General features: G+C 47.5%; 1 protein-coding gene across 5 annotated transcripts in view; it reads left to right on the forward strand.

The window, feature by feature from the left end:
- The window catches only part of LOC140911037 (myosin-IIIb), a 154,414-nt gene that overhangs the window by 90,597 nt on the left and 37,647 nt on the right, over nucleotides 1-26,170 (forward strand). For all 5 annotated transcript variants that reach the window (XR_013635754.1, XR_013635755.1, XR_013635756.1 and 2 more), the window contains 6 exons: nucleotides 3,309-3,356; nucleotides 3,562-3,653; nucleotides 4,328-4,459; nucleotides 5,161-5,279; nucleotides 10,339-10,535; nucleotides 13,614-13,703. Coding sequence is in view for 2 of the 5 variants with exons in the window: in XM_078852684.1 (XP_078708810.1) it covers nucleotides 3,309-3,356; nucleotides 3,562-3,653; nucleotides 4,328-4,459; nucleotides 5,161-5,279; nucleotides 10,339-10,535; nucleotides 13,614-13,703 (678 nt within the window). In the remaining 3 variants the exon portion in view is untranslated. The remainder of the gene's footprint in view (nucleotides 1-3,308; nucleotides 3,357-3,561; nucleotides 3,654-4,327; nucleotides 4,460-5,160; nucleotides 5,280-10,338; nucleotides 10,536-13,613; nucleotides 13,704-26,170) is intronic.

Below are 26,170 nucleotides of genomic sequence, written 5' to 3' on the forward strand. Positions count from 1 at the left end.
CCAGTACATTTATAAATCTGCTGAGTACCATCCCCAAGGAAATGGGATAGTGGAGAGACTGCAGGGAACTGGGAAGAAGCCTGTAGCTTGCATACTGGAGGAATACTGAGATACATCCTTCCCTATTACATTGAGTGATGATTTATGATATTCAGAGTACACATCATGAAAGTACTGGAGAAACCCCATTCTATCAGTTCTTCAGCTGACCTATGAGGACCATTTGTCTATGCTAACAGGAAAGATTCATCCCACCCCTTTGCCATCCCCAAAGCTGACTGATGTGAATAGGAAATATGTGAGTTTCAACAGGTGTATCCATGCAAGACTCCATGAGTTCTTTCCTGGACAAACAGTGTATGTTAGACTTGGGTCTGGAAGAGTTTTCAATACTAGTGGTGTGATCTTCTGGGCTGCAGGGTACAGAACATGGTGAGTGCATTTACTACAGATAGAACATGTTCTTAACCGGCAAGATGTTCTGCCTACTGAAAGGGGAACAGAGAGGGAAGAGGACACTCTTTCTGTGTATGATGGGATCATGGGCAGTTGGGAAGTGGCACCACAGTAACAGTATCCACCTCCTGAGCTGAATCAGAGGTATAATTTACAGCTCTGGGATTACCTGGTGCCTCTAGCAAAGTACTACTGAACTTTTGGGGAGAAGAGAAGGAAATTATGATGTGGTGTGTATGTTGCCTTCTTGCTTCCTCTCCCTGTTCTTTTCCTAGTTCCTGCTCCTTGAACTCAATGATCGGAGGTGTGTGTGTAGTTATTTAGGGTCTGCTGCTACTTATCTCCCTTTCAGACTGTCATGTTTTGTTCAGACAGTTGCTGACTTAACCTTTCATGTTTATTACATTTTGATTGACAACTTGCTTGTGTGTCATGCTTTGGGGTGGGGTTTTGTTTTTTTGTTTTTTGGTGTTTTGGGATTGCCATTCTGGGGTGCTTTTGAATCTCATATCTCGGAAAAGGAGTATGCTTTTATTGATGTTTATATTAAGTGCCCCAAAGTGTCTTGGATATCTCCCAGGTTAGAGAGAGAATGTAGTCCCTGCCCTAAGAGCTTAAAGTCCAAAACAAGCAAAACATACCACGGATGTGGGGAGGGGAAGTGGCACCCATCAGGGTCTCTTGATGGGATGTCCTCCCATAATTTTTTTGATGTAAACCAACCCTTTCTGTTTACTCTATCCTTGCTGTCCTAGTGCCTGATCCTGCCTGCTGCCCCTTGGGAAACAGACCCTTCTCCCATCCTGCCTGCCCCACCAGATAAAACAATGGCTCATTGCAAAGGTGTGAAACACTCAGCTAGTCGGAGCCCTCTTATTCAGTTTGGGGCAAGGGGAGACCAGGAAATGAGCACCTCCCTATCATGGAGTCTGGGAGCAAGTGGCTCCTCCACCCCTTGTGTAATCTGTTAATGAAACATACAGATAATACTAAATTGAGAGGAATTGCAAACTCCAGTGAGGATAGAGATGATACAAAGGCTCTAGAGGGAGATGGGCAGGTAATACAGCATGTTTCCACCTAGAAACATGTACATTACTGCATGTGAGAGAGAAGTAACCTGAAAGATAGATGTTTACACAGCAGGCACTGGCTGGGAGAGACTGAGGAGAGGTACATATTCATTAATGATCTGGAAAAGCGGATGAACAGTGAAGTGGCAAAGTTTGCAGCTGATCCAAAATTACTCGAAGTAGTTAAGTCCAAAGCTGACTGCAATGAGTTACAGAGGAATCGCATAAAAGTTGGTGATTGGACAACAAAATGGCAGATGAAATTCAACATTGATAAGTGCAAAGTAATCTACATTGGAAAAAATAATCCCAACTATACTTACACAATGTTGGATTTAAAATTAGCTGTTACCACTGAAGAAAGAGATCTTGGAGTCACTGTGGATAGTTCTCAGAAAACGTCTGCTCTATGTGAAGCAGCAGTGGTCAAAATGATTAACAGTATGTTAGGAACTATTAGGAAAGGGATAGAAAATATCCTAATGCCTCTACATAAATCCATGGTGTGTCCACACCTGTCATATTGTGTCCAGTTCTGGTTGCACCATCTTGAAAATGTTCAGAGAAGGGCAACAAAGATTATCAAGGATATGGAGCAGCTTCCATACAAGGAGACTAAAAGATTAGATCTTTCAGCGTAGAAAAGAGACGACTAAGGGGGGTGACGGTAGAGGTCTATAAAGTCATGAATGAGTGGAAAAAATGACTAGAAAAGGGTTATTTACCCTTTAACACAATACAAAAAACAGGGGTCATCAATTAAATTAATAGGGCGCAGGTTTAATACAAACAAGAGGAAGTACTCTTTCACACAGTGCATGGTTAACCCGTGGAACTCATTGTCATGGAATGTTATGATGACCAAAAGTATAACTGGGTTAAAAAAAAGAACTGGATAAGTTCATGGGGGTTAGGTCCCTGAAATGCTATATTAGACAAGATGATCAGGGGTGCAGCCCCATGCTCAGAGCGACCTCTCACTACTAGAAGCTGGGAGTGGAATGTAGGGGTGGATCACTCCATAAATTACTTGTTCTGTACGCTCCCCATGAAGCTTTGGTATGGGCCAGATACTAGGTAAGCTGGACCCTGGTCTGAACCAGTATGGAACCAACTCTTACACCTTGAACGTAAGTTTGCCCTGCAAAATGGCAGCAAGGAGCATCTATGTGACTTTAGTGCCTTATCTGGAGTAATCCATTCAGATACAAATGTATGAAGAGTGTAAATGCCACGGAGGGAGAGAAATTATTTAAGGGGGCTCAAGGAGTGTAACTAGGGGTAGTTAGATGAAACTGAGGGTTTGTACACACTAATGCTTACTTCAGTATAACTTAAGTTGCTCAAGAGTGTGGAAAAGCCACCCCCCGAATGATGTAAGTTATACCGATCAATGGCATGGACTGTCTACACTAGCATGCTACAACCGTGCAGTGCATCGCGATTCTAGTGTCAACTAGCCCTTTGATAGTTGTGCTCTACCCAGGTTCATGTTCTGCACTTATCCACTGGGATTTGAGCACTTCCCAGAACTAGGAAGGAAAAAACTTCTGACAATAAGATCTTTATCTGTGGGAATCACCCTCCTGAGGCAAAGGCTGGATTCATGTTTGCTAACAAGCCCCACCATAACCCCTGCACCAGCTGTGATTCTGTGAGATCTACCATTTGGGAGCCAGCTTTCACAAGGGGTGCAATGAAGTACAAAGAGTTGCCTGTCTCTGGCTACACTAAGTGGAAGGGGACTTTTTACTAATTTTTTTTCTCCTCCTTTCTTAGCTGCTTGGAGATTTTGCAGAGTACAGAGCTGAAAGACTGGAGATGTGGGTAGGTGTGGACTGCTGCACATGGGTCTGGGCTGAGCATGATGGCTCTGTGCTGTACTGTACTGTGTGCATGTGTGGAGTGGGGACTAGCTCTCTGCAATAACTGGCACCTTTTATGTACGATGGGCCCGTTCTAGTGATGGGATGGGGTCTGGAATGAGTCCTATATCTTACTATTGCCTTGGCATTCTCTCCCATCCCCACAGGAAGTCCCGCCTCTTTTTTAAGTACTGGCACCAGGAACTGCTGGCAAAGAGCATGGACCGCTTGGAAAAGGCAGCAATAATCATCCAGAAGAGTGAGTATTGGGACAGGAGGGTCTCTTCCCACCCAGAGTGCATATCAAGGCTGGGAGCGGAGGCGGAAGTCCTTCCCCAACCTCTCTCTCATCACAGAAGGTCCTTCGATAGCATTCCAGGGCATTGGAGACAGAAAAACATGATAAGGCTCCATTGCTAAGGCACCTCAAACCCTTTGTGTTCGTGGTGTGAACAACAAATGCTCAGAGCCTTCAATAAGCAGGAAGGCAGTCTGAGTGTGGACAGGAAGGGGCATATGAGGGAGAGCTGAGCAGGTGCAAGCTAGCTGGTCTCGCTGTAAAGTGGATGTCCAGGGAAGTGGTTAATGAGCTTATAATGATGGGATGAATTGTAAGAAGTCATAGGAAGCTGGAGAGAAGCACCAGCAGAAGGGGAGACTAGCAAATGTCATTATCTTCTTAGGGAAGGACAGCAGTGTATGATCCAGGTGCTCACTGCCCTACTAGCCTGGCTTCTGTCCCTGGCAGAACAATGGGATCGTGAGCAATAGGTGTGCTGGTGAGAGACATGGTACAGCTTTCTCTGTGCACAGTCTCTCTGGTATGGCTCTGTATTGGGCACACAGGTACTACAGGATGCTGCTCCTGCCCTGTCCTTGTTCCTTGTTGTTTCAGCGGAGTCTCTGCTCTAACTGTAGCTTCTCTCTGAGCAGCTTACAAGAGATTCTGCTGTAGGAAGAGTTACCAGGAGCTCGTGGTTGAGCTCAGAGCCCGGGAGAAGCACCTACAGGAGGAAGCGGAGAGAGAGAGCAACAGGCAACTGGAACTGGAGTCCCAGGCCCAGAGTAAGTCACTGACACCTCCTCATTCCATCAATATCTCTGTGCCCCAAATGCCTGGCTGCTCACTTAGTGGCTGTTTCCAGCCACTACAGACCCTACCGGGTCTGACTGCCTTATTCCCTAGCTGTAGCTGAGCCCTCAGGCCACACTCTCTTCCATGCCACACCTGAGCTGTGGGTAGTTAGAGGGGGTAATACACCTGCCTCTGTGAAACTCTCCTCCAGCATTTGCCTCAAGACAGGCCCTCTCTTCACTTGGAAATGGAGGCACTTTCCCATAGAGGCTGGGAACTGAGCTGTGAAATCCCACATGCCTTGGGCTGGGAATATGAAAGGCACCCTGGCCTGACCCAGCCTCTTCTGCTCATGTAGCATGGGATGGCTTCATGCCATCTCCCACTCCGAGCTGGCTTTTCTTCCCTAGAGCGTGGAGCAGGAAGTGTCAGCAGAGCACACACCCCACCCCGTCTCACTCCTTTCCATGCTCCATAGCAAGGCTCAGGTGGGATGAGAAAGTTCCAAGCTCCATGGATTAATGTTCCTGGGAGTGCTTTGTCTTGCAGCTGCCATGGTGCCTGCTGGAGAGGCAGAACCTTCCCCATGGTACCCTTGGGTGTGACGGTGTGTGCCCACATGCTCCATTCCTGGGTAGGATGAATCATTCCCTGGGGGTTCCTAATGCCTTTTATTCCCTCCTCTCACCAGTTGCCTCACCAGTCCCTGTGCCACGGAGGAGACGTCCTCAGCCCCTCCCCAGGTCTCAGCCTGGAGCTGATTCTCTGACACAGCCACCAGTACCACGCCCTCGCAGCAAACTCACAGAGGTAATAATGTTGGCTTTGCCTAGGGTCAAATATCCAGGGACGTCCCAACATGTGATCTTGGGGGAGCCCTCCCATCTGCGGATCCCGTACATGTGATCCAGGGAGAACCACACTCCTCATCCATGTAACCAGGAAGAAAGGGGAGTTCATGCCCAGTATTGTGAGTTTAAATAAACCAAACCTGGTAGAACCTTGGGCAGGGCCTGGTCTTGGGAGAACTGGAAGTGGAAGGTGGATGAGGTTCCTGTCTGGTCTCCCCTTGGGCACAGACTTGAGTGAGGTAATCTGTGATATCTTCAAAGGAGCATACTGTAGGTGTCCCCCACCTCTTGCTCCTGCCTCCACTGTTGATTTTCAATAAGTGTTGGGGCACAGCAGAAGTTCCAGGAGACTGGAAGAAGCTAGTGTTGTGCCAGTTTGTAAAAAGACAGAAATGGGATGACACAAGTGATCATAGGCCTGTCAGTCTGGACAAGATAATGAAGTAGCTGAGACAGGACTCGACTAATAAAGAATTAAAGGAGGGTAATGTAATTAGTGCAAATCAACATGGGTTTATGGAAAATAGATCCTGTCAAACTAACCTGGTATCTTCTTAGATGAGATTACAAGTTTGGTTGATAAAGGTACTAGCGTTGATGTAATACATGTAAATTTCTGCAGTGTGTTTGACTTGGTATTTCACAACATTTTGATTTAAAAAACTAGAAGGATATAAAATTAACATGGCACACATTAAATAGGTTAAAAACTGGCTAAATGATAGGTCTCAAAATGTAATGGTAAACAGGGAATCATCATCAAGTGGGTGTGTTTCCAGTGGAGTCCCGCAGGGATCAGTCCTTGGCCCTCCGCTATTTAAAACTTTTATCAGTGACCTGGAAAATGACATAAAATCATCACTGATAAAGTTTGGAGATGACCCAAAAATTGGAGGAGTGGTAAATAGCGAGGACGAGTGCTAGTCCTGGTGCAAGTGCTAGAGGAGCCAACTAGGGGGGGCGCTTTTCTTGACCTGCTGCTCACAAACCGGGAAGAATTAGTGGGGGAAGCAAAAGTGGATGGGAACCTGGGAGGCAGTGACCATGAGATGGTTGAGTTCAGGATCCTGACACAGGGAAGAAGGGAAAGCAGCAGGATACGGACCCTGGACTTCAGGAAAGCAGACTTCGACTCCCTCAGGGAACTGATGGGATCCCCTGGGGGGCTAACATGAAGGGGAAAGGAGTCCAGGAGAGCTGGCTGTATTTCAAGGAATCCCTGTTGAGGTTACAGGGACAAACCATCCCGATGTGTCGAAAGAATAGTAAATATGGCAGGCGACCAGCTTGGCTTAACGGTGAAATCCTAGCGGATCTTAAGCATAAAAAAGAAGCTTACAAGAAGTGGAAGGTTGGACATATGACCAGGGAAGAGTATAAAAATATTGCTCGGGCATGTAGGAATGAAATCAGGAGGGCCAAATCGCACCTGGAGCTGCAGCTAGCGAGAGATGTCAAGAGTAACAAGAAAGGTTTCTTCAGGTATGTTGGCAACAAGAAGAAAGCCAAGGAAAATGTGGGATGATGAATGAGGGAGGCAACCTAGTTACAGAGGATGTGGAAAAAGCTAATGTACTCAATGCTTTTTTTGCCTCTGTCTTCACTAACAAGGTCAGCTCCCAGACTGCTGCGCTGGGCATCACAACATGGGGAATAGATGGCCAGCCCTCTGTGGAGAAAGAGGTGGTTAGGGACTATTTAGAAAAGCTGGACGTGCAAAAGTCCATGGGGCCGGACGAGTTGCATCCGAGAGTGCTAAAGGAACTGGCGGCTGTGATTGCAGAGCCATTGGCCATTATCTTTGAAAACTCATGGCGAATGGGGGAAGTCCCGGATGACTGGAAAAAGGCTAATGTAGTGCCAATCTTTAAAAAAGGGAAGAAGGAGGATCCTGGGAACTACAGGCCAGTCAGCCTCACCTCAGTCCCTGGAAAAATCATGGAGCATGTCCTCAAAGAATCAGTCCTGAAGCACTTAGAGGAGAGGAAAGTGATCAGGAACAGTCAGCATGGATTCACCAAGGGAAGGTCATGCCTGACTAATCTAATCGCCTTCTATGATGAGATTACTGGTTCTGTGGATGAAGGGAAAGCAGTGGATGTATTGTTTCTTGACATTAGCAAAGCTTTTGACACGGTCTCCCACAGTATACTTATCAGCAAGTTAAAGAAGTACGGGCTGGATGAATGCACTATAAGGTGGGTAGAAAGTTGGCTAGATTGTCGGGCTCAACGGGTAGTGATCAATGGCTCCATGTCTAGTTGGCAGCCGGTGTTAAGTGGAGTGCCCCAAGGGTCGGTCCTGGGGCCGGTTTTGTTCAATATCTTCATAAATGATCTGGAGGATGGTGTGGATTGCACTCTCAGCAAATTTGCGGATGATACTAAACTGGGAGGAGTGGTAGATATGCTGGAGGGCAGGGATAGGATATAGAGGGACCTAGACAAATTGGAGGATTGGGCCAAAAGAAATCTGATGAGGTTCAATAAGGATAAGTGCAGGGTCCTGCACTTAAGACGGAAGAACCCAATGCACCGCTACAGACTAGGGACCGAATGGCTAGGCAGCATTTCTGCGGAAAAGGACCTAGTGGTGACAGTGGACGAGAAGCTGGATATGAGTCAGCAGTGTGCCCTTGTTGCCAAGAAGGCCAATGGCATTTTGGGATGTATAAGTAGGGGCACAGTGAGCAGATTGAGGGACGTGATCGTCCCCCTTTATTCGACATTGGTGAGGCCTCATCTGGAGTACTGTGTCCAGTTTTGGGTCCCACACTACAAGAAGGGTGTGGATAAATTGGAGAGAGTCCAGCGAAGGGCAAGAAAAATGATAAGGGGTCTGGAACACATGACTTATGAGGAGAGGCTGAGGGAACTGGGATTGTTTAGTCTGCAGAAGAGAAGAATGAGGGGGAATTTGATAGCTGCTTTCAACTACCTGAGAGGTGGTTCCAGAGAGGATGGTTCTAGACTATTCTCAGTGGTAGAAGAGGACAGAACAAGGAGTAATGGTCTCAAGTTGCAGTGGGGGAGGTTTAGGTTGGATATTAGGAAAAACTTTTTCACTAGGTGGGTGGTGAAACACTGGAATGCGTTGCTTAGGGAGGTGGTGGAATCTCCTTCCTTAGAAGTTTTTAAGGTCAGGCTTGAGAAAGCCCTGGCTGGGATGATTTAATTGGGGATTGGTCCTGCTTTTGAGCAGGGGGTTGGACTAGATTACTTCCTGAGGTCCCTTCCAACCCTGATATTCTATGACGACAGGTCACTGATTCAAAGTGTTCTGGATTGCTTGGTAAGCTGGATGCAAGCAAACAATATGTGTTTTAATACAGCTAAATGTAAATGTGTACATCTAGGAACAAAGAATGTAGACCATACTTACAGAATGGCAAGTAGTGACTCTGAAAAAGATTTGGGGTTTGTGGTGGATAATCAGTTGAACATGAGCTCCCAGTGGCCAAATGCGCTGATGTAACGCTTGGATGCATAAACAGGGGACTCTCACGTAGGAGCAGAGAGGTTTATCTACCTTTCTATTTGGCACTGGTGCTACTGCTTCTGGGATCCTGTGGCCAGTTCTGGGTGCTCACCATTCAAAAAGGAGATTGATAAAGGGTTCAGAGAAGAGCCATGAGAACAGAAAACTCGCCTTATAGTGATAGGCTCAAGGAGGTCAACCTACTTAACTTAACACAGAGAAGGTGAAGGGTTGACTTGATTAGCCTAGAAGTATCTACACGGGGAACAAATATTTAATAATGGGCTCTTCAGTCTAGCAGACTGATCCAATGACTGGAAGTTGAAGCTAGACCAGGGGTCAGCAACCTTTGGCATGTGGCCCATCAGAGTAATCCACTGGCGGGCCACGAGACATTTTGTTTACGTTGACCGTCCACAGGCACGGCCCCCCGCAGCTCCCAGTGGCTACGGTTCGCTGTTCCTGGCCCATGGGAGCTGCAGGAAGCGATGCAGGCCCAGCTGCCACTTCCCACAGCTCCCATTGGCCGGGAACAGCGAACCGCAGCCACTGGGAGCTGCGGGGGTCCGTGCCTGTGGACGATCAACATAAACAAAATGTCTTGCGGCCCGCCAGCGGATTACTCTGATGGGCCGCGTGCCAAAGGTTGCTGACCCCTGAGCTAGACAAATTCAGATGGAACTACGGTGCAAATTGTTAACAGTGAGAGTGCTTAACTATTGGAACAATCAGAGGTGAAAGTAAGCCGGTAGAGTGAGCTACGGCGTACCGGCAAGAGCCAGTATGCCATGCCGGACCTGACCGGCTTCCCCAGACTGGCAATTTAAAGGGCACAGGGCTCCCTGCAGCGGCTGGAGCCCCAGGCCCTTTAAATCACCTCCTGAGCCCCGCTGCCGGAGCCCTGGGGTAGCGGCGGCGAGGCTCCGGCAGTGATTTAAAGGGCCAGGAGCTCTAGCCACTGTGGGGGGGCCCCAGGCCCTTTAAAGTACCACCGGAGCCCCGCTGCCGGAGCCCTGGGGTAGCGGTGGCAGGTCTCTGGCGGTGATTTAAAGGGTCTGGAGCTCCACTGCGGTAGCAGCGGCTGGAGCCCCGGGCCCTTTAAATCACCCCGGGGCTCCCAGCTGCCTCTGCAGCTAGTAGCTCTGGGGGTGATTTAAAGGCCTCAGGGCTCCCAGCCGCAGCCGGAGCTCCTGGGCCTTTAAATCTTTATTTAAAGGGCCCTGGTATTTAAAGGCCCTGCCTCTTCCCGTTGAGGCCACGCCCTCTGCTCAGGACTCTGGTGTACCGGTAAGTCCTTTAAGTTACTTTCACCCCTGGGAACAATATACGAAGGATTGTGGTGGATTCATCATCACTGACCATTTTTAAAATCAAAATTGGATGCTTATCTAAAAGTTATGCTCTATTAATTATTTTGGGAAAGGTATGTGGCCTGTGTTATACAGGAGCTCAGACTAGATGATCGCAGTAGTCCCTTCTGGCCTAGGAATCTATCAGTCTCACACCCACCTTCCTTTTTTCTCTCTCTTTCCTGTTTTCAGTCGACTCCCTTTGATAATTTTTTGCGCTCCACGCCCTGCCCTGTGGTGGGGACAGAGGGGCAGACAGGAGAAGAAGAAGAAATGAGGCAAATCAAGAGGGGAGCAACTCTCCGCTGGTTCAGAGAGACACAGGCCAGGAAGGTTATGCAGGATGATGGGGCCTTTCCTGGCTGGCTGCATGGGATGATCAGCAGGAGGTGAGGACCCTAGGGGCATGCAGTTTACCAAGGGGGCTGAGCTCTGCAGGCAGAGGCTGGCATGTCCTTAGGGAGAGTGTGTGTGTGAGTATGGGTTGAGGTCCCTGGAGCATGGACTGTTTTCTCAGGGAGCTGGGAATAGGACACAGGGCCTTTCCGCTCAAGAGCACTGATTCCCATCCAGACCCGTCAGGGAGACTGGCTGGTTTATGGAGCTAGGAGTGAGATACGGGGCCTTTTACTTCTAGATCACTAGTTCCAATCCAGGGTGGCAGCAGCTGAAGGTCTTTATCTGATTTTTATCCCAAAGATTGATGGAATGGTAAATGCTGAGGAGGACAGGGCAACCATGTAGATTTGAACTGCTTGGTAAACTGGGCCCATTTAGAATAAAAGTGTTTTAATTAGGGGTGTCAATTAATCGCAGTTAACTCATGCGATTAACTCAAAAAAATTAATTGTGATTGAAAAAATTAATTGCTGTTAATCGCACTGTTCAACAATAGAATAATAATTGAAATTTATTAAATATTTTTGGATGATTTTCTACATTTTTAAATATATCTATTTCAATTACAGCACAGAATACAAAATGTACAGTGCTCACTTTATATTATTTTTATTACAAATATTTGCACTATAAAAATAATAAAAAATTATATTTTTCAATTCATTTCATACGAGTACTGTAGTGCAATCTCTTTATCATGGAAGTGCCTCTTTCAAATGTAGGGGTTTTTGTTACATAACTGCACTGAAAAACAAAACAGTGTAAAACTTTAGAGCCTACAAGTCCACTCAGTCCTACTTCTCATTCAGCCAACCGCGAAGAGAAACAAGTTTGTTTACATTTATGGGAGATAATGCTGCCCACTTCTTAATTACAATGTCACCTGAAAGTGAGAACAGGCATTTGCATGGCACTGTTGTAGCTGGCGTCGCAAGACAGTTACGTTCCAGATGCGCTGAAGATTCATATGCCCCTTCATGCTTCGGCCATCATTCCAGAGGACATGCTTCCATGCTGATGACGCTCATTAAAAAAATAATATGTTCATTAAATTTGAGACTGAATTCCTTGAGGGAGAATTGTATGTCTACTGCTCTGTTTTACCCGCATTCTGTCATGTTATTGTATTCATGTTATACACAGTATTCATGTTATAGCAGTCTCAGATGATGACCCAGCACAGGTTGTTCATTTTAAGAATACTTCCACTGCAAATTTGACACAATGCAAAGAAGATACAAATGTGAAATTTTTAAAGATAGCTACAGTCCTCGACCCAAGATTTAAGAATGTGAAGTGGCTTCCAAAATCTGAGAGGGATGAGTTGTGGAGCATGCTTTGACAAGTCTTAAAAGAGCAACACTCTGATGCAGAAACTACAGAACCCAAACCACCAAAAAGAAAATCAGCCTTCTGGTGGTGGCATCTGACTCAAATGATGAAAATGAACATGCATTGGTCCACACTGCTTTGGATCGTTATCGAGCAGAACCTGTCATCAGCATGGACGCATGTCCTCTGGAATGGTGGTTGAAGCAGCAAGGGACATATGAATCTTTAGCGCATCTGGCATGTAAATATCTTGCGAGGTCAGCTACAACAGTGCCATGCGAACACCTGTTCTCACTTTCAGGTGACATTGTAATTAAGCGACAGCATTATCTTCTGCAAATGTAAACAAACTTGTTTTTCTGAGCGACTGGCTGAACAAGTAGGACTGATGGCACTTGTAGGCTCTAAAGTTTTACATTGTTTTATTTTTTGAATGCAGGGTATTTTTTGTACATAATTCTATATTTGTAAGTTCAACTTTCATGATAGAGATTGCACTACAGTACTTGTATTAGGTGAAGTTTAAAAATACTATTTATTTTGTTTGTTACAGTGCAAATGTTAGTAATAAAAAATAAATATAAAATGAGCACTGTACACTTTGAATTCTGTGTTGTAATTGATATAAATATATTTGAAAATGTTGAAAACATCCAAAAATATTTAAATAAATGATATTCTATTATTGTTTAACAGCGTGATTAATCACACGATTAATTGCAATTCATTTTTTTAATTGAACCAACCCTAGTTTTAATATAATTAAATGCAAAGTTATACATCTAGGATCAAGGAATGCAGGCGATACCTGCAGAATGAGGGACTGCGTCCTGGGAAGCAGTGACTCTGTAAAGGATTTAGAGGTCATAGCTGAACATGAACTCTCAATGTGACGCTGTGGCTAAAAGGGATCCTGGGATGTGTAGAGAAGGAGCAGGGAGGTGATTTTAACTCTGTATGTAGAGTTCAATATGGCAATACTGTTGTCACAGATCCATGGGATCTGTGCTACATCCCAGCCTTTAAGCAGTCCCCTTCAGTGTGCCAGACCCCCAAGGATTCCCGCCCTTCCTTCAGGCTAGGCTCTGCAGCATCACTGCCTCCTAGACTGAGCCTCTGGGCTCTGAGCTCTTGTGTAACGTGGTGAGCTCTGTTCAGCAAACCCAACTGAAACAGAGTCCTGGTAACGATTTGGACACTCTTCTGGGACTAATGCGCACAAGCAAGTACTTGCAGTGACACCCAAGTCTTTTCAAGACAGAGAAGGATGTATTAGTCAACTGGAACACGGCATTGGAAATCCTTTCATTAGCATAGAGAAATAAAGATTAAAACATTGTCCATTATGGTCAATCCAGAACAATCCAGCCATTTCAGGCTCTATCTCTCTGACTCCTTTGTCAGTCCAAGGAGAGAGTAACCAGTTTCCTCCAAAAGCCCACACTTTATTCCCTGGCCATCTTGTCTCAGAGACACTGTGGTTGAGATATCTTTTATTGGACCAACTTCTGTTGGTGAGAGAGACAAGCTTTCAAGCTACACAGAGCTCTTCCTCAGGTCTGGGAATGGTACTTACAGTGTGCCTGAAGTGAAGGGGGCAGGATGAGAGTGAGTGCTGGCTGCACCATAGAGGGAGTGTTACCAGGATGTGAAAAAGGGATGGGGGCTCCTGAACAGGGAAAGCTTGCGGGTTTATTGCTGACTCTCGGATTAAAATCTTTCCTGTCTGCTTTCAGGGAAGCTGAGAACTTGCTGATGGACAAGCCTCTGGGCTGCTTTCTGGTTCGAATCAGTCAGAGCAGGCCAGGCTACACCCTGTCATACAGGTAACGCATCCACTGCTTTTCTTCTACCAGGACTCTTGGTGTTGGGCTGCATGGGGCAATGCCAGCACAGTGCGTCAGCTTTCTCCGTGGACTGAGATAATGAGGCTGGTGCTTAGACACCCCTGACCTGGGTGCCCTAGACACACCCCAGAGGGACAGATGGGGACTCTGAGGCCTCCATAAAGAAGAGAGAGCCTCTGCCTTTTACTGAGGATTAGATTGATTCATGAACTATGTATAGTAGCCACAGGACATGAGCTGGAGGGGATGCTAGGTATGGGCACTGCGTGGGGAGCTGAGATGTTGGGCAGTTGATGTGGATGCTCCATCCATCCCCACATGCAGCTGTATGGGAGGTGGAGGATGGTGATTGTGAGAACTGCTTGAGGAAGTGCCATATTGGATGGGAAGGGGATGCTGTTTCTGAGTCCTGCACTGGGGGGATCAGGCTGGAGGAGGTGCTGCCTGGAATGGGGACAGACTGGAGGAGGTTGGGATGTGTAGGCTAGGAACGTACTCAGAGGGGAGTGATGAAAAGGGGTCCTTTGCACAGGTACGTGCAAGCGAAAGTTCAGGGTAGTGATGCAGGGGCACAAGCCTGTAAGATAGAATGGGCTACTGAGTAGTCATAGATTCTAAGGCCAGAAGGGACCACTATGATCATCTAGTCTGATCTCCTAACACAGGCCAGCGAACTGCCCCAAAATAAAGCCTGTTTGAACTACAGCATATCTTTTAGAAAAACATCCAATCTTGATTTAAAAATTTTCAGTGATAGAGAATCCACCATGACCCCTGGTAAATTGGTCCAGTGATTAATTACCCTCACTATCAAAAATGTGCACCTTTGTTTCCAGTCTGAAATTGTCCAACTTCAGTTTCTAGCCATTTGATCTTGTACCTTTGTCAGTTAGGCTGAAGAGCCCTATATTTTCAAATTTCTGTTCCCCATGTAGGTACTTATAAACTGTGATCAAGTCACCATTAACTTTCTCTGTGAGAAACTAAACAGGTTGAGCTCCTAGAGTCTATCACTATAAGGCATGTTTTCCAATCCTTTAATCATCCTCATGGCTTTTCTTTGAACCCTCTCTAATTTATCAATATCTTTCTTGAAATGAGGACATCGGAAATGGACACAGTATTTCCGTAGGGATACCACCAATGCCAAATATAGAGGTAATAAAACCTCTCTACTCCTGCTTGAAATTCCCCTGTTAATGCATCCAAGGGTCATGTTAACTCTTTTGTCCATAGCATCGCACAGGAAGCTCTTGTTTAGCTGATTATCCCCTACAATCCCCAAATCTTTTTCAGAGTCACTGCTTCCCAGGAGAGTCCCACATCTTGTAGATGTGGCTTATGTTCTTTGTTCCTAGTGTATACATTTATATTTGGCCATATTGAAACACACATTGCTTGCATCCAGCTTACCAACCTATTCAGTATCGGTGACCAGCCCTTTTTATTATTTATATTTCCCCAAATTTTTGTGCCACCTGCAAACTTTGTCAGTGATAATTTTGTTCCAGGTCATTGATACAAATGTTAAATGGTGTAGGGCCAAGAACCGTGTCAAGCTATCTCAATTGGCTCATGACCGTGCATGCCTGGCTCAGGGCACACTGTCAAGAAGCAGGGCACAAACCCTAAATTGGTTGTATGTTCCATAATTAGATTTCACCAACCAAGTAACAAGAGTGAACTCCACAAGCTCTATAGCAGCCTTATCCTGGAGTCACAGACGGTCGCATTGGGCACTCCAGTCTATCTTGCCACCCAGGCAAGCTTGTCTTTGTGACAGATGGTCCCTTACACCAGAAATCGCAACACTATTCAGATTACTCACAGTCCCAAAGGACCAGTCACTAACCCCAGGTCAATTGCACTGCAGGTTGCTCACCAAAGACCATGCTTGTAGCCAATTCTGTAATAAACAAACTAAAAATGTATTACCTAAGAATAGAAATGAGTTATTTACAAGGTTAAATAAAGCAGGTAACATACACACACACAAGTGAGTTACAGTCTTAGATTTCAAAAGACAATGGAAACTTCTATAATAAGCAAACTCTGTATGTCCTTTAGGGCTAACTCATGCAAAACAGATGGAGGTCTTTTGCTTATGCTCAATGATTTTTGGACCTACAAGTACAGTAACTCCTTGCTTAACATTTTGCAGTTATGTTCCTGAAAAATGCTTCTTTAAGTGAAATGATGTTAAGCGAATCCAATTTCCCCATAAGAATCAATGTAAATTGGGGTGCGGGGAGGGTTAGGTTCCAGGGGAAAAAATTTCACTATACAAAAGATTTATTTATTTATACACACACACACAAACACACAGAGAGAGTATAAGTTTTAAAGAAACAAGTTAATACTGTACACAGCAATGATGATTGCGAAGCTTGGTTGAGGTGGTGGAGTCAGAGGGTAGAAGAGGGTGGGGTATTTCCCAGGGAATGCCTTGCTGATAAATGATGAACTAGCACTCGGCTGAGCCCTCAAGAGTTAACACATTGTTGTTAATGTAGCCTCACGCTCTACAAGGCAGGACGAATGGAGGGAGGAGACACAATAGACACATAGCAGTGGCTGAAAACATTCCGTACGGAAACTGAACGTGATGATGAACCCACGCTATCCCACTGGAGCACAACACTCCCTCCACTTTCCAAAGTGCCGGGGGGTGCATGTGTGTGTGACAGAGACGTGCAGTGTGTGTATGAGAGAGAGACAGAGACCTACACCGTGTGTGTGAGAGAGATGCGCATTGCCCCTTCAAGTACACTGACCCCACTCTAAGTACACTGCCTTTTTAAGTAGATTAGCAAATTGAGACAGCAGTTGCTGCCAGCAAGCTTCCTCCTCCTGAGCCCTGTCGTGTCCCTCCCCACCCACCGCCCCCCACTCTGTGGAGATGGGGTACAGGAGCAGGGGGGCAGGAGTGGGGGGAGGGAGACACCCTGACAGTAGCACCCCTCTTTGCCCCCCACCTCCTGCACAGTAAGCAGGAGCCTCCCGGGAGCAGCTCCAAGGCAGAGGGCAGGAGCAGCACATAGCAGTAGGGGGAGGGACACCTGAACTGCCTGGCAATTGGTAGCCTGCTGGGCAGCTGCTGCACAGGGAACTTAGGGGAGCGGGGAGCTGATGGGGGCTGCCAGTCCACCCTGGTTCCAAGCCCTCACCAGCTCGCTCCAAGGGGCTGCTCTTCCTGCAAGCAGTGGACAAAGCAGGCGGCTGCCAAACAACATTCTAAGGGAGCATTGCGCAACTTTAAATGAGCATGTTCTCTAATAGATCAGCGACGTAACAACGAAACATTAACCGGGACGACGTTAAGTGAGGAGTTACTCTATGTCTACACTGCAATTAGACACTGTCACTGGCCTGTGCCAGTGGACTAGGGTTTGCAGGGCTCAGGCGAAGGGTCTGTTTAATTGCCGTGTAGATGCTCGGGCTTGGGCTACAGCCCAACCTCTGGGACTCTCCCAGCTCTCAAGGTCCTTCAGCCTGACCCCAGCCTGAGCCCAGATGTCTACACCACAGTTAAACAGACCCTTAGCCTGAGCCCAAGTCAGTGGGCATGGGCCAACCATGGGTTTTAATTGCAGTGTAGACATACCCTGAGAGTCCAAGCAACAAAAAGAACCTAGCTGCTTCTTCGAGTGCTTGTTCATGTCAATTCCAATCGGGTGTGTGCGTGCTGCGTGCATGCCAGCCGGAAGATTTTTCCCTTAGCAGCGTCCATAGGGTTGGCCTGGACACCCCCTTGAGTTGTGCCTTCATGGCGCCCAATATAGGGCCCTGCCGACCCGCCACCCCCTTGGTTCCTTCTTACCGCTGATGATGGCTAGCTGGAACAAACTGTTGCTCTTGCTTTGCAAGTGTGAGTTAGTCAGTTAGTTAATAGTTGATAGTTCTAGTAGCTCTTAAGTTTTCTTTTGGGGATCCCCCCCAACAACGCTTCCCCAGCTCCTGGGTATGCCCCAGTCCCCAGGGTTCAAGCTCTGTGAGGACTTTGGAAAGTTTATGCCTAAGAGTGACCCACACTCTTCCTGTCTGCGGTGCCTTGGAGAGAGCCACCAGAAGAAGTGCAGAATTTGCAAAGGGTTCCACCCTAGGACCTTGAAAGACCGAGATCAAAGACTCAAGATCCTTCTAATGGTGGCGGCACTCCGACTGCAATCCGACCCGGGGTCGGCAGAACCCAGGCCCAGCACCTCCTCATCGGTGCACAGTGCTCCGGCACCGACAGTGCATGAGCCGGTACCGAGGAAGGACCCCAAGGAGTCACTGTACCGCCACGGCTCCGCCCATAGACAGTCTGCTGTCAGGCACTGGTCTCAGCCCCCGGTGCCCCAGAAAAAGAAAAGGCCGGAGAGGGGTCGCTCTCCCACCTCCAAGCCCAAGGAGCAATGATGGTGTGCCGATCTCCATCTCCAGCGCACCTCTCCCTGGCACGGTCCACCCATGTAGGGGAACCGCACCAGTCCCCTCTTTCTTGGCACCACTCGCTGGCACTGCAGAGTACCACTCCTCCATGGTCCTTCTCGGAGACCTCGGAGGCACAATCCTACTGCTCCGACAGGACCAGGAGTAGAAGGTCCAGGTCCCGCCATGACCACCAGCCCTATCCGGCGCCATGGCCACCGCAGTGGCAATCCTCGACTCAGTGGCCCTTCTGGACACTCTGGGCGTATCATCAGAGCCAGGGACAAATCCAAGGGTCAAGGTCCAGGTCCGCATTGGTGTCTTTGGTGTCCTTCGTCCCTCCACAAGTACTATCGATACTGCTGGCAGCCGTGCCAACAAGACCTCTCCCTACACTTGCAGCGCCAGTACCGACTCTTCTGATATCAGCGACCTCAGCACCGCCGGAGTCAGCAACCTTGGCACCGTCGGCATCAGCACCAATGATCCTAGTTCCGGCAGCCCCGGCACTGCAGGCTATGGACCTGGTGGCACAGCAGTACCGGGTGCTCTGTGACCCCCTTGGTGCAGAGGGAAGTGAGCAGGGCCATTGCCAGGACTTTGCTCTTCATCCTCCCCAGACGAACCTGTGGCAGGGACATGGACAGCCCAGCATTGGAGGACAACAGGGTCCTGCAACAGCTTCTGCGAGGGGTGGCCCAGAACCTGTGGATCCAGGTGGAGGAGGTGGTAGAGAATGCCGACCCAATGGTTGACATCCTTGCCCCCTTTGGACCCTCTTGTATTGCCTTGCCATTAATAAAGAGTATTATTGAGACCACAAAGACCTTGTGGCAGACCCCAGCATCTCTGCCTCCTACGGCCAAGAGAAACAAGAGGCAATACTTTGTCCCTTCAAAGGGATACGAGCACCTATATACCTACCCACCCACCCCCCAATTCCCTGGTGGTTGATGCAGTGAACCAGCGTGAGCACCAGGGCTACCAGGGCCCCTCCCCTAAAAATAGGGATGCTAAAAGACTAGACTTTTTTGGGAGGAAGGTCCACTCTACTGGGGGGCTGCAGCTCCGCATGTCAAACCAGCAGGCCATCATTAGCAGATACCCGCATAACACCTGCGGTGCAATGGCCAGGTTTGCTGAGCTGCTACCGGAGGACTCTTATGTGGAGTTCTCGGCACTGGTGGAGGAAGGAAAACTGATTTCCCGAGCTTCCATACAGGCTGCATTGACCCCAGCAGATGCGGCCTCCCACACAGTGGCCACAGGGGTTGCAATGAGGAGGAGTTCCTGGTTGCAGGTCTCTGGTCTCCCCTACGAGGTCCAACAAACCATCCAGGACTTCCCCTTCGAGGGTTTGGCCCTATTTTCTGATAAAACAGAAAAAAGACTCCACAGTCTAAAGGACTCAAGGGCCACGCTCAGGTCCTTGGGCCTGCACACTCCTGACGCTGAGCTCAGGCACTTCTGGCCGCAGCCTCCCTCATGATTCTATCAGCCACAGAACTGGCAGGACGCTCCTCAGAGGAGGAATAGGAGTGTCAGGAGAAGACCACACCCATCCTCTGGCCAGGGCTCTGGCTAGCCCAAGCCACCTCCTGGCCCCAGACCAGCCTTTTGAGGGCACAGTCAAGGACAGCGCACCAGTGCAAGAACTGGATCTACCCTGACTTGTCCCAATTTTCCCCTTTCTACCATCCATGGTCCCGTATCACTTTGGGCGGGTTACTCTGCACAGTAGAGGGGGGATACTCCATCCAATTCTGTGCCTTCCAACCCCCTTCCCTGTCCCTCTTCAGGGACCCCTCTCACAAGCAGATCCTTATTCAGGAGATGCACTCGCTCCTCTCACTAGGGGCAGTGGAAGAGGTTCCTCAGAAGCAAAGGGGCAAGGGTTTCTACTCCCGATATTTCCTAATACCGAAAGCCAAGGGTGGGCTCAGGCCCATCCTAGACCTGCAAGAGTTCAACAAGTTTGTGAAGAAGCTCAAGTTCCGCATGGTCTGTTTGGCCTCCATTATCCCCTCACTGGATCCAGGAGATTAGTATGCCACCCTCAACTTGAAGGACATGTACTTTCACTTAGCAATAAGTCTGCCCCACAGAAAATGCCTCAGGTTTGTGGTGAACAACCGCTATCAGTTCACAGTCCTCCCTTTTGGCCTGTCAGCGGCTCCTCGAGTGTTCACCAAGTGCATGGCAGTCATGGCGGTGTTCCCATACCTTGACAACTGGCTGATCAAGGGCTGCCCCAGGTCTCAAATGGAGGCACAGGTCGGCTTCATGAGAATGACGTTCGATGAACTGGGTCTCCTTCTAAACGAAGGGAAATCAACACTGTCCCAAGGATAGAATTTATAGGGGCAGTACTGGACTCGACACAGGCCAGGGCATACATCCCAGAAGCCAGGTTTTGGATGATTTAATTGGGGATTGGTCCTGCTTTGAGCAGGGGGTTGGACTAGATGACCTCCTGAGGTGCCTTCCAACCCTGATATTCTATGATTCTATGGTCCCTGGCTGACATCATACGGGGTCTCAGTTCCCCACTACCACAGCAAGGAATTGCCTGAAGCTCCAGGACACCTGGCAGCTTGTATCTATGTAGTACAGCATGCCAGACTCAGACTTCAACTACTTCAGTAGTGGCTAGCGTCAGTGTGTCAGCCAGTCTGGGACAGTTTGGACAGGATTATAACCCTGCCTCACCTGGTACTCAACTCCCTCCTGTGGTGGCTCGACCCACGGGTAGTAGATCCAGGGGTCCCCTTCACCATCCCTTTCCTTAGTGACAGATGCATCAGACTTGGGCTGGGGGACACATTTGGGAGATCTCAGAACACAAGGCTTCTGGTCTCAGGCGGATCTCACTCTACACATCAATGTCAGAGAACTGAGAGTGGCGCGCCTGGCATGCCAGACTTTCAGAGCCCACCTAGCAGGGAGATGTGTATCAGTCCTGCCAGACAACACCACGACAATGTTTTATATCAACAAACAGGGGGGTCCACGCTCCTCTCTCCTGTGCCAGGAAGCCCTTATGCTGTGGGACTTCTGTGTAGAGCACTCAATAAGCCTGCAAGCATCGTACCTCGCTGGAATACAGAATGAGCTGGCGGACCATCTCAGCAGGTTGTGTCACGGCCACTAGTGGTCCCTTCACCCAGATGTAGTAAAATCAATTTTCCATCGGTGGGGCTTTCCCCAAATAGACCTGTTCGCTATGTGACACAACAGGAAGTGTCAGTGATTCTGCTCCTTCCTGAGTCACAGCCCGGGCTCCATCACGGCCACATTCTTCCTCCCATGGGGAGGCCGTCTCCTGTGTGCATTTCCACCTGTCCTTCTCGTTCACAAGGCACTACTCAAGATTTGGGGGGACCGAGCTTTGGTGATATTGATAGCTCCAGCCTGGCCCCGCCAGCACTGGTACACATCACACCTGGAAATGTCCGTGGAAACCCCGGTCACCCTGCCACTCTTCCCGGACCTAATAACGCAGGATCATGGCCGCCTCCAACATCTGAACCTCGAGTTGCTCCACCTCACAGTGTGGAAGCTCCATGGCTGAACGCAGGGGAGCTCTCTTGCTCTGATCAAGACAAACAAGTTCTCCTTGGCAGCAGAAAACCTTCCACAGGAGCTATCTACCTTGCCAAGTGGAAGAGATTTTCAATCTGGTTGGAGCAGCACCTCCCATCCCTGATGCTTGCCTCAGTGCCACTTACACTGGACTATCTTCTCCATCTTAAGCAGCAGGAGCTGTCCATGTCGTCAATAAGAGTTCACTTGGCCACCATCTCTGCTTTCCACCCAGGCACAGAGGGCTGCTTGGTCTTTGCAAATCCAATGGTCAGCCATTTCCTTAAGGGTCTCAACAGGCTATACCCACAGGTCTGACAGGCTATCCCAGCTTGGGACCTCAAACTAGTCCTTTCCAGACTTACGGGATCATAATTTGAGCCCTTGGCGACGTGCTCCCATCTCTGTCCCTCATACAAGGTGGCATTTCTGGTAGTGATAACCTTAGCTAGGAGGGTGTCTGAGCTCAGGGCCCTAACATCAGAGACCCCTTACACTGTATTCCATAAGGACAAGGTTCAACTCAGGCCTCACCTGGCTTTTCTCCGAAAGGTTGTTTCCCAATTTCACATCAACCTGGACATCTTCCTCCCTGTATTCTACCCTAAGCCGAATTCCAGCACCAGGGAGCAGAGACTTCACTCATTGGATGTTCAAAGAGCTAACTAGCCTGCCATATTGAGAGAACATTCTGAAGGTCTATCCAGTTATTCGTGGCCGTGGTGGACAGAATGAAATGTCTTCCTGTCTTCTCCCTCCTTTTTATCATGAAACTTGAACTTACAAATGTAGAATTATGTACAAAAAATACCCTGCATTCAAAAATAAAACAATGTAAAACTTTAGAGCCTACAAGTGCCATCAGTCCTACTTGTTCAGCCAGTCGCTCAGAAAAACAAGTTTGTTTACATTTGCAGAAGATAATGCTGTCGCTTAATTACAATGTCACCTGAAAGTGAGAACAGGTGTTCGCATGGCACTGTTGTAGCTGACCTCGCAAGATATTTACATGCCAGATGCGCTAACGGTTCATATGTCCCTTGCTGCTTCAACCATCATTCCAGAGGACATGCGTCCATGCTGATGACAGGTTCTGCTCGATAACGATCCAAAGCAGTGTGGACCAATGCATGTTCATTTTCATCATCTGAGTCAGATGCCACCACCAGAAGGTTGATTTTCTTTTTTGGTGGTTTGGGTTCTGTAGTTTCTGCATCAGAGTGTTGCTCTTTTAAGACTTGTCAAAGCATGCTCCACACCTCATCCCTTTCAGATTTTGGAAGCCACTTCACATTCTTAAATCTTGGGTCGAGGACTGTAGCTATCTTTAGAAATTTCACATTTGTTTCTTCTTTGCATTGTGTCAAATTTGCAGTGAAAGTATTCTTAAAATGAACAACCTATGCTGGGTCATCATCTGAGACTGCTATAACATGAAATATATGACAGAATGCGGGTAAAACAGAGCAGTAGACATACAATTCTCCCTCAAGGAGTTCAGTCTCAAATTTAATGAAGGCATTATTTTTTTAATGAGCGTCATCAGCATGGAAGCATGTCCTCTGGAATGATGGCCGAAGCATGAAGGGGCATATGAATCTTCAGCGCATCTGGAACGTAACTGTCTTGCGACGCCAGCTACAACAGTGCCATGCAAATGCCTGTTCTCACTTTCAGGTGACATTGTAATTAAGAAGTGGGCAGCATTATCTCCCATAAATGTAAAGAAACTTGTTTCTCTTCACGGTTGGCTGAATGAGAAGTAGGACTGAGTGGACTTGTAGGCTCTAAAGTTTTACATTGTTTTGTTTTTCAGTGCAGTTATGTAACAAAAAGTACTACATTTGAAGTTGCACGTTCATGATAAAGAGATTACACTACAGTACTTGTATTAGGTGAATTTAAAAATGCTTTTGTTTATCATTTTTAAGTGCAAATATTTGTAATAAAAATAATATAAAGTGAGCACTGTACACTTCGTATTCTGTGTGGTAATTGAAATCAGTATATTTGAAAATATAGAAAAATATCAAAAATATTTAATAAATTTCAGTTGGTACTCTATTGGTTAACAGTGAGATTAATCACGATTAATTTTTTTGAGTTAATCGTGTGAGTTAACTGCGATTAATTGGCAGCCCTATTTGCTGTCCTTCTAGTTTTGTAATAAAAACATTGTGCAGTGCCAAGTCAAATGCCTTACAGCAGCAGTTCTCAAACTGTTGGTCAGGACCCCAAAGTGGGTCGCGACCCCATTTTAATGGGGTCACCAGTGCTGGCTTAGACTTACTGGGGCCCGGGTCCAAAACCTGAGCCCCACCGCCCGGGGCCAAAGCCTGAGGGCTTCATCCAGGATGCCGAGGCTTAGATTACAGGCCCCCTGTCTGGGGCTGAAGCCCTTGGGCTTCTGCTTTGTTCCCCCTGCCCAGGGCAGTGGTACTCGGGCTTTGTCCCCCCCACCCACTCCCCACCCAGGGCAGTGGGGCTTGGGCGAGCTCAGGCTTCGATCCCCCCTCCTGGGGTCATGTAGTAATTTTTGTTGTCAGAAGGGGGTTGCAGTGCAATGAAGTTTGAGGACCCCTGCCTTACAGAAGTCTAGGTGTATTACCTCAGCACTTCTACTTTTATCAACCAAACTTGTAATCTCATGAAAAAAGATATCAGGTTAGTTTGACAGGATTTATTTTCCATAAACCCATGTCGATTGGCATTAATTATATTAACCACCATTAAATCTTTATTCATTGAGTTCCATATCAGCTGCTCCATTATCTTTCCCGGGATTGATGTCACTCCAAGGATTATCTATCCTATCTAACTCCCTCCTACATTACCATGCACTAGGGCCCAATCATGTGAGGTGCTGAGTGCCTTCAATTCCTCCTGAAGTCACTTTCCAGCACCTTGCAGGATGAAGCCTGGAAGCTGCCCCAAGTCAGAGGCGAATGGCCCTAGAAGCACCTCTGCTCTGAGAAGTGACCCAGAAGAGTGCTAATGTTGTAACAATATTCAAAAAGGAGAGGTAACTATTGGTCAGTTGGCCAGACATCAGTCCTGGGCAAAATAATGGAAAAACTGATTCAGGATTCAATTTATAAAGAATTAAAGGCTGGCAATATTATTAATGCCACTCAGCTTGATTTTATGAAAAATAGGTCTTGTAAAACAAACCCAATTTCTGTTTTTCATAAGATTACAAGTTTGGTGGATAAAGGTAACTCTGTAGATGTATTTTTCAGAGTAGCGGCCATGTTAGTTTGTATCCACAAAAAGAAAAGGAATACTTCATAGAATCATAGAATATCAGAGTTGGAAGGGAGGTCATCTAGTCCAACCCCCTGCTCAAAGCAGGACCAATCCCAACTAAATCATCCCAGCCAGGGCTTTGTCAAGCCTGACCTTAAAAACCTCTAAGGAAGGGGATTCCACCACCTCCCTAGGTAACGCATTCCAGTGTTTCAACACCCTCCTAGTGAAATAGTGTTTCCTAATATCCAATCTAAACCTCCCCCACTGCAACTTGAGACCATTACTCCTCGTTCTGTCATCTGCTACCATTGAGAACAGTCTAGAGCCATCCTCTTTGGAACCCCCTTTCAGGGAGTTGAAAGCAGCTATCAAATCCCCCCTCATTCTTCTCTTCTGCAGGCTAAACAATCCCAGTTCCCACAGCCTCTCCTCATACGTCATGCGTTCCAGCCCCCTAATAATTTTTGTTGCCCTCCGTTGGACGCTTTCCAATTTGTCCACATCCTTCTTGTAGTGTGGGGCCCAAAACTGGACACATTACTCCAGATGAGGCCTCACCAATGTTGAATAGAGGGGAACGATCATGTCCCCCGATCTGCTGGCAATGCCCCAACTTATACATCCCAAAATGCCATTGGCCTTCTTGGCAACAAGGGCACACTGTTGACTCATATCCAGCTTCTCGTCCACTGTACCCCTAGGTCCTTTTCTGCAGAACTGCTGCCTAGCCATTCGGTCCCTAGTCTGTAGCGGTGCATGGGATTCTTCCGTCCTAAGTGCAGGACCCTGCACTTGTCCTTGTTGAACCTCATCAGATTACTTTTGGCCCAATCCTCCAATTTGTCTAGGTCACTCTGGACCCTATCCCTACCCTCCAGTGTATCTACCTCTCCCCGCAAGCTTTGTGTCATCTGCGAACTTGCTGAGAGTGCAATTAATCCCATCATCTAGATCATTTATAAAGATGTTGAACAAAACTGGCCCCAGGACTGACCCCTGGGGACTCCACTTGATACTGGCTGCCAACTAGACATGGAACCATTGATCACTACCCGTTGAGCCCGACAATCTAGCCAGCTTTCTATCCACCTTATAGTCCATTCTATAGTCCATGTTATCAAAGGGATAACATGATCCAATGCCTGGAAGCTAGATTCAGACTGGAAATAAGGTGCAGTTGTTTACCAGTGAAGATGATTAAC

This window comes from Lepidochelys kempii, chromosome 5, assembly GCF_965140285.1.
Source record: "Lepidochelys kempii isolate rLepKem1 chromosome 5, rLepKem1.hap1, whole genome shotgun sequence".
Taxonomy (NCBI): Eukaryota; Metazoa; Chordata; order Testudines; family Cheloniidae; genus Lepidochelys; species Lepidochelys kempii.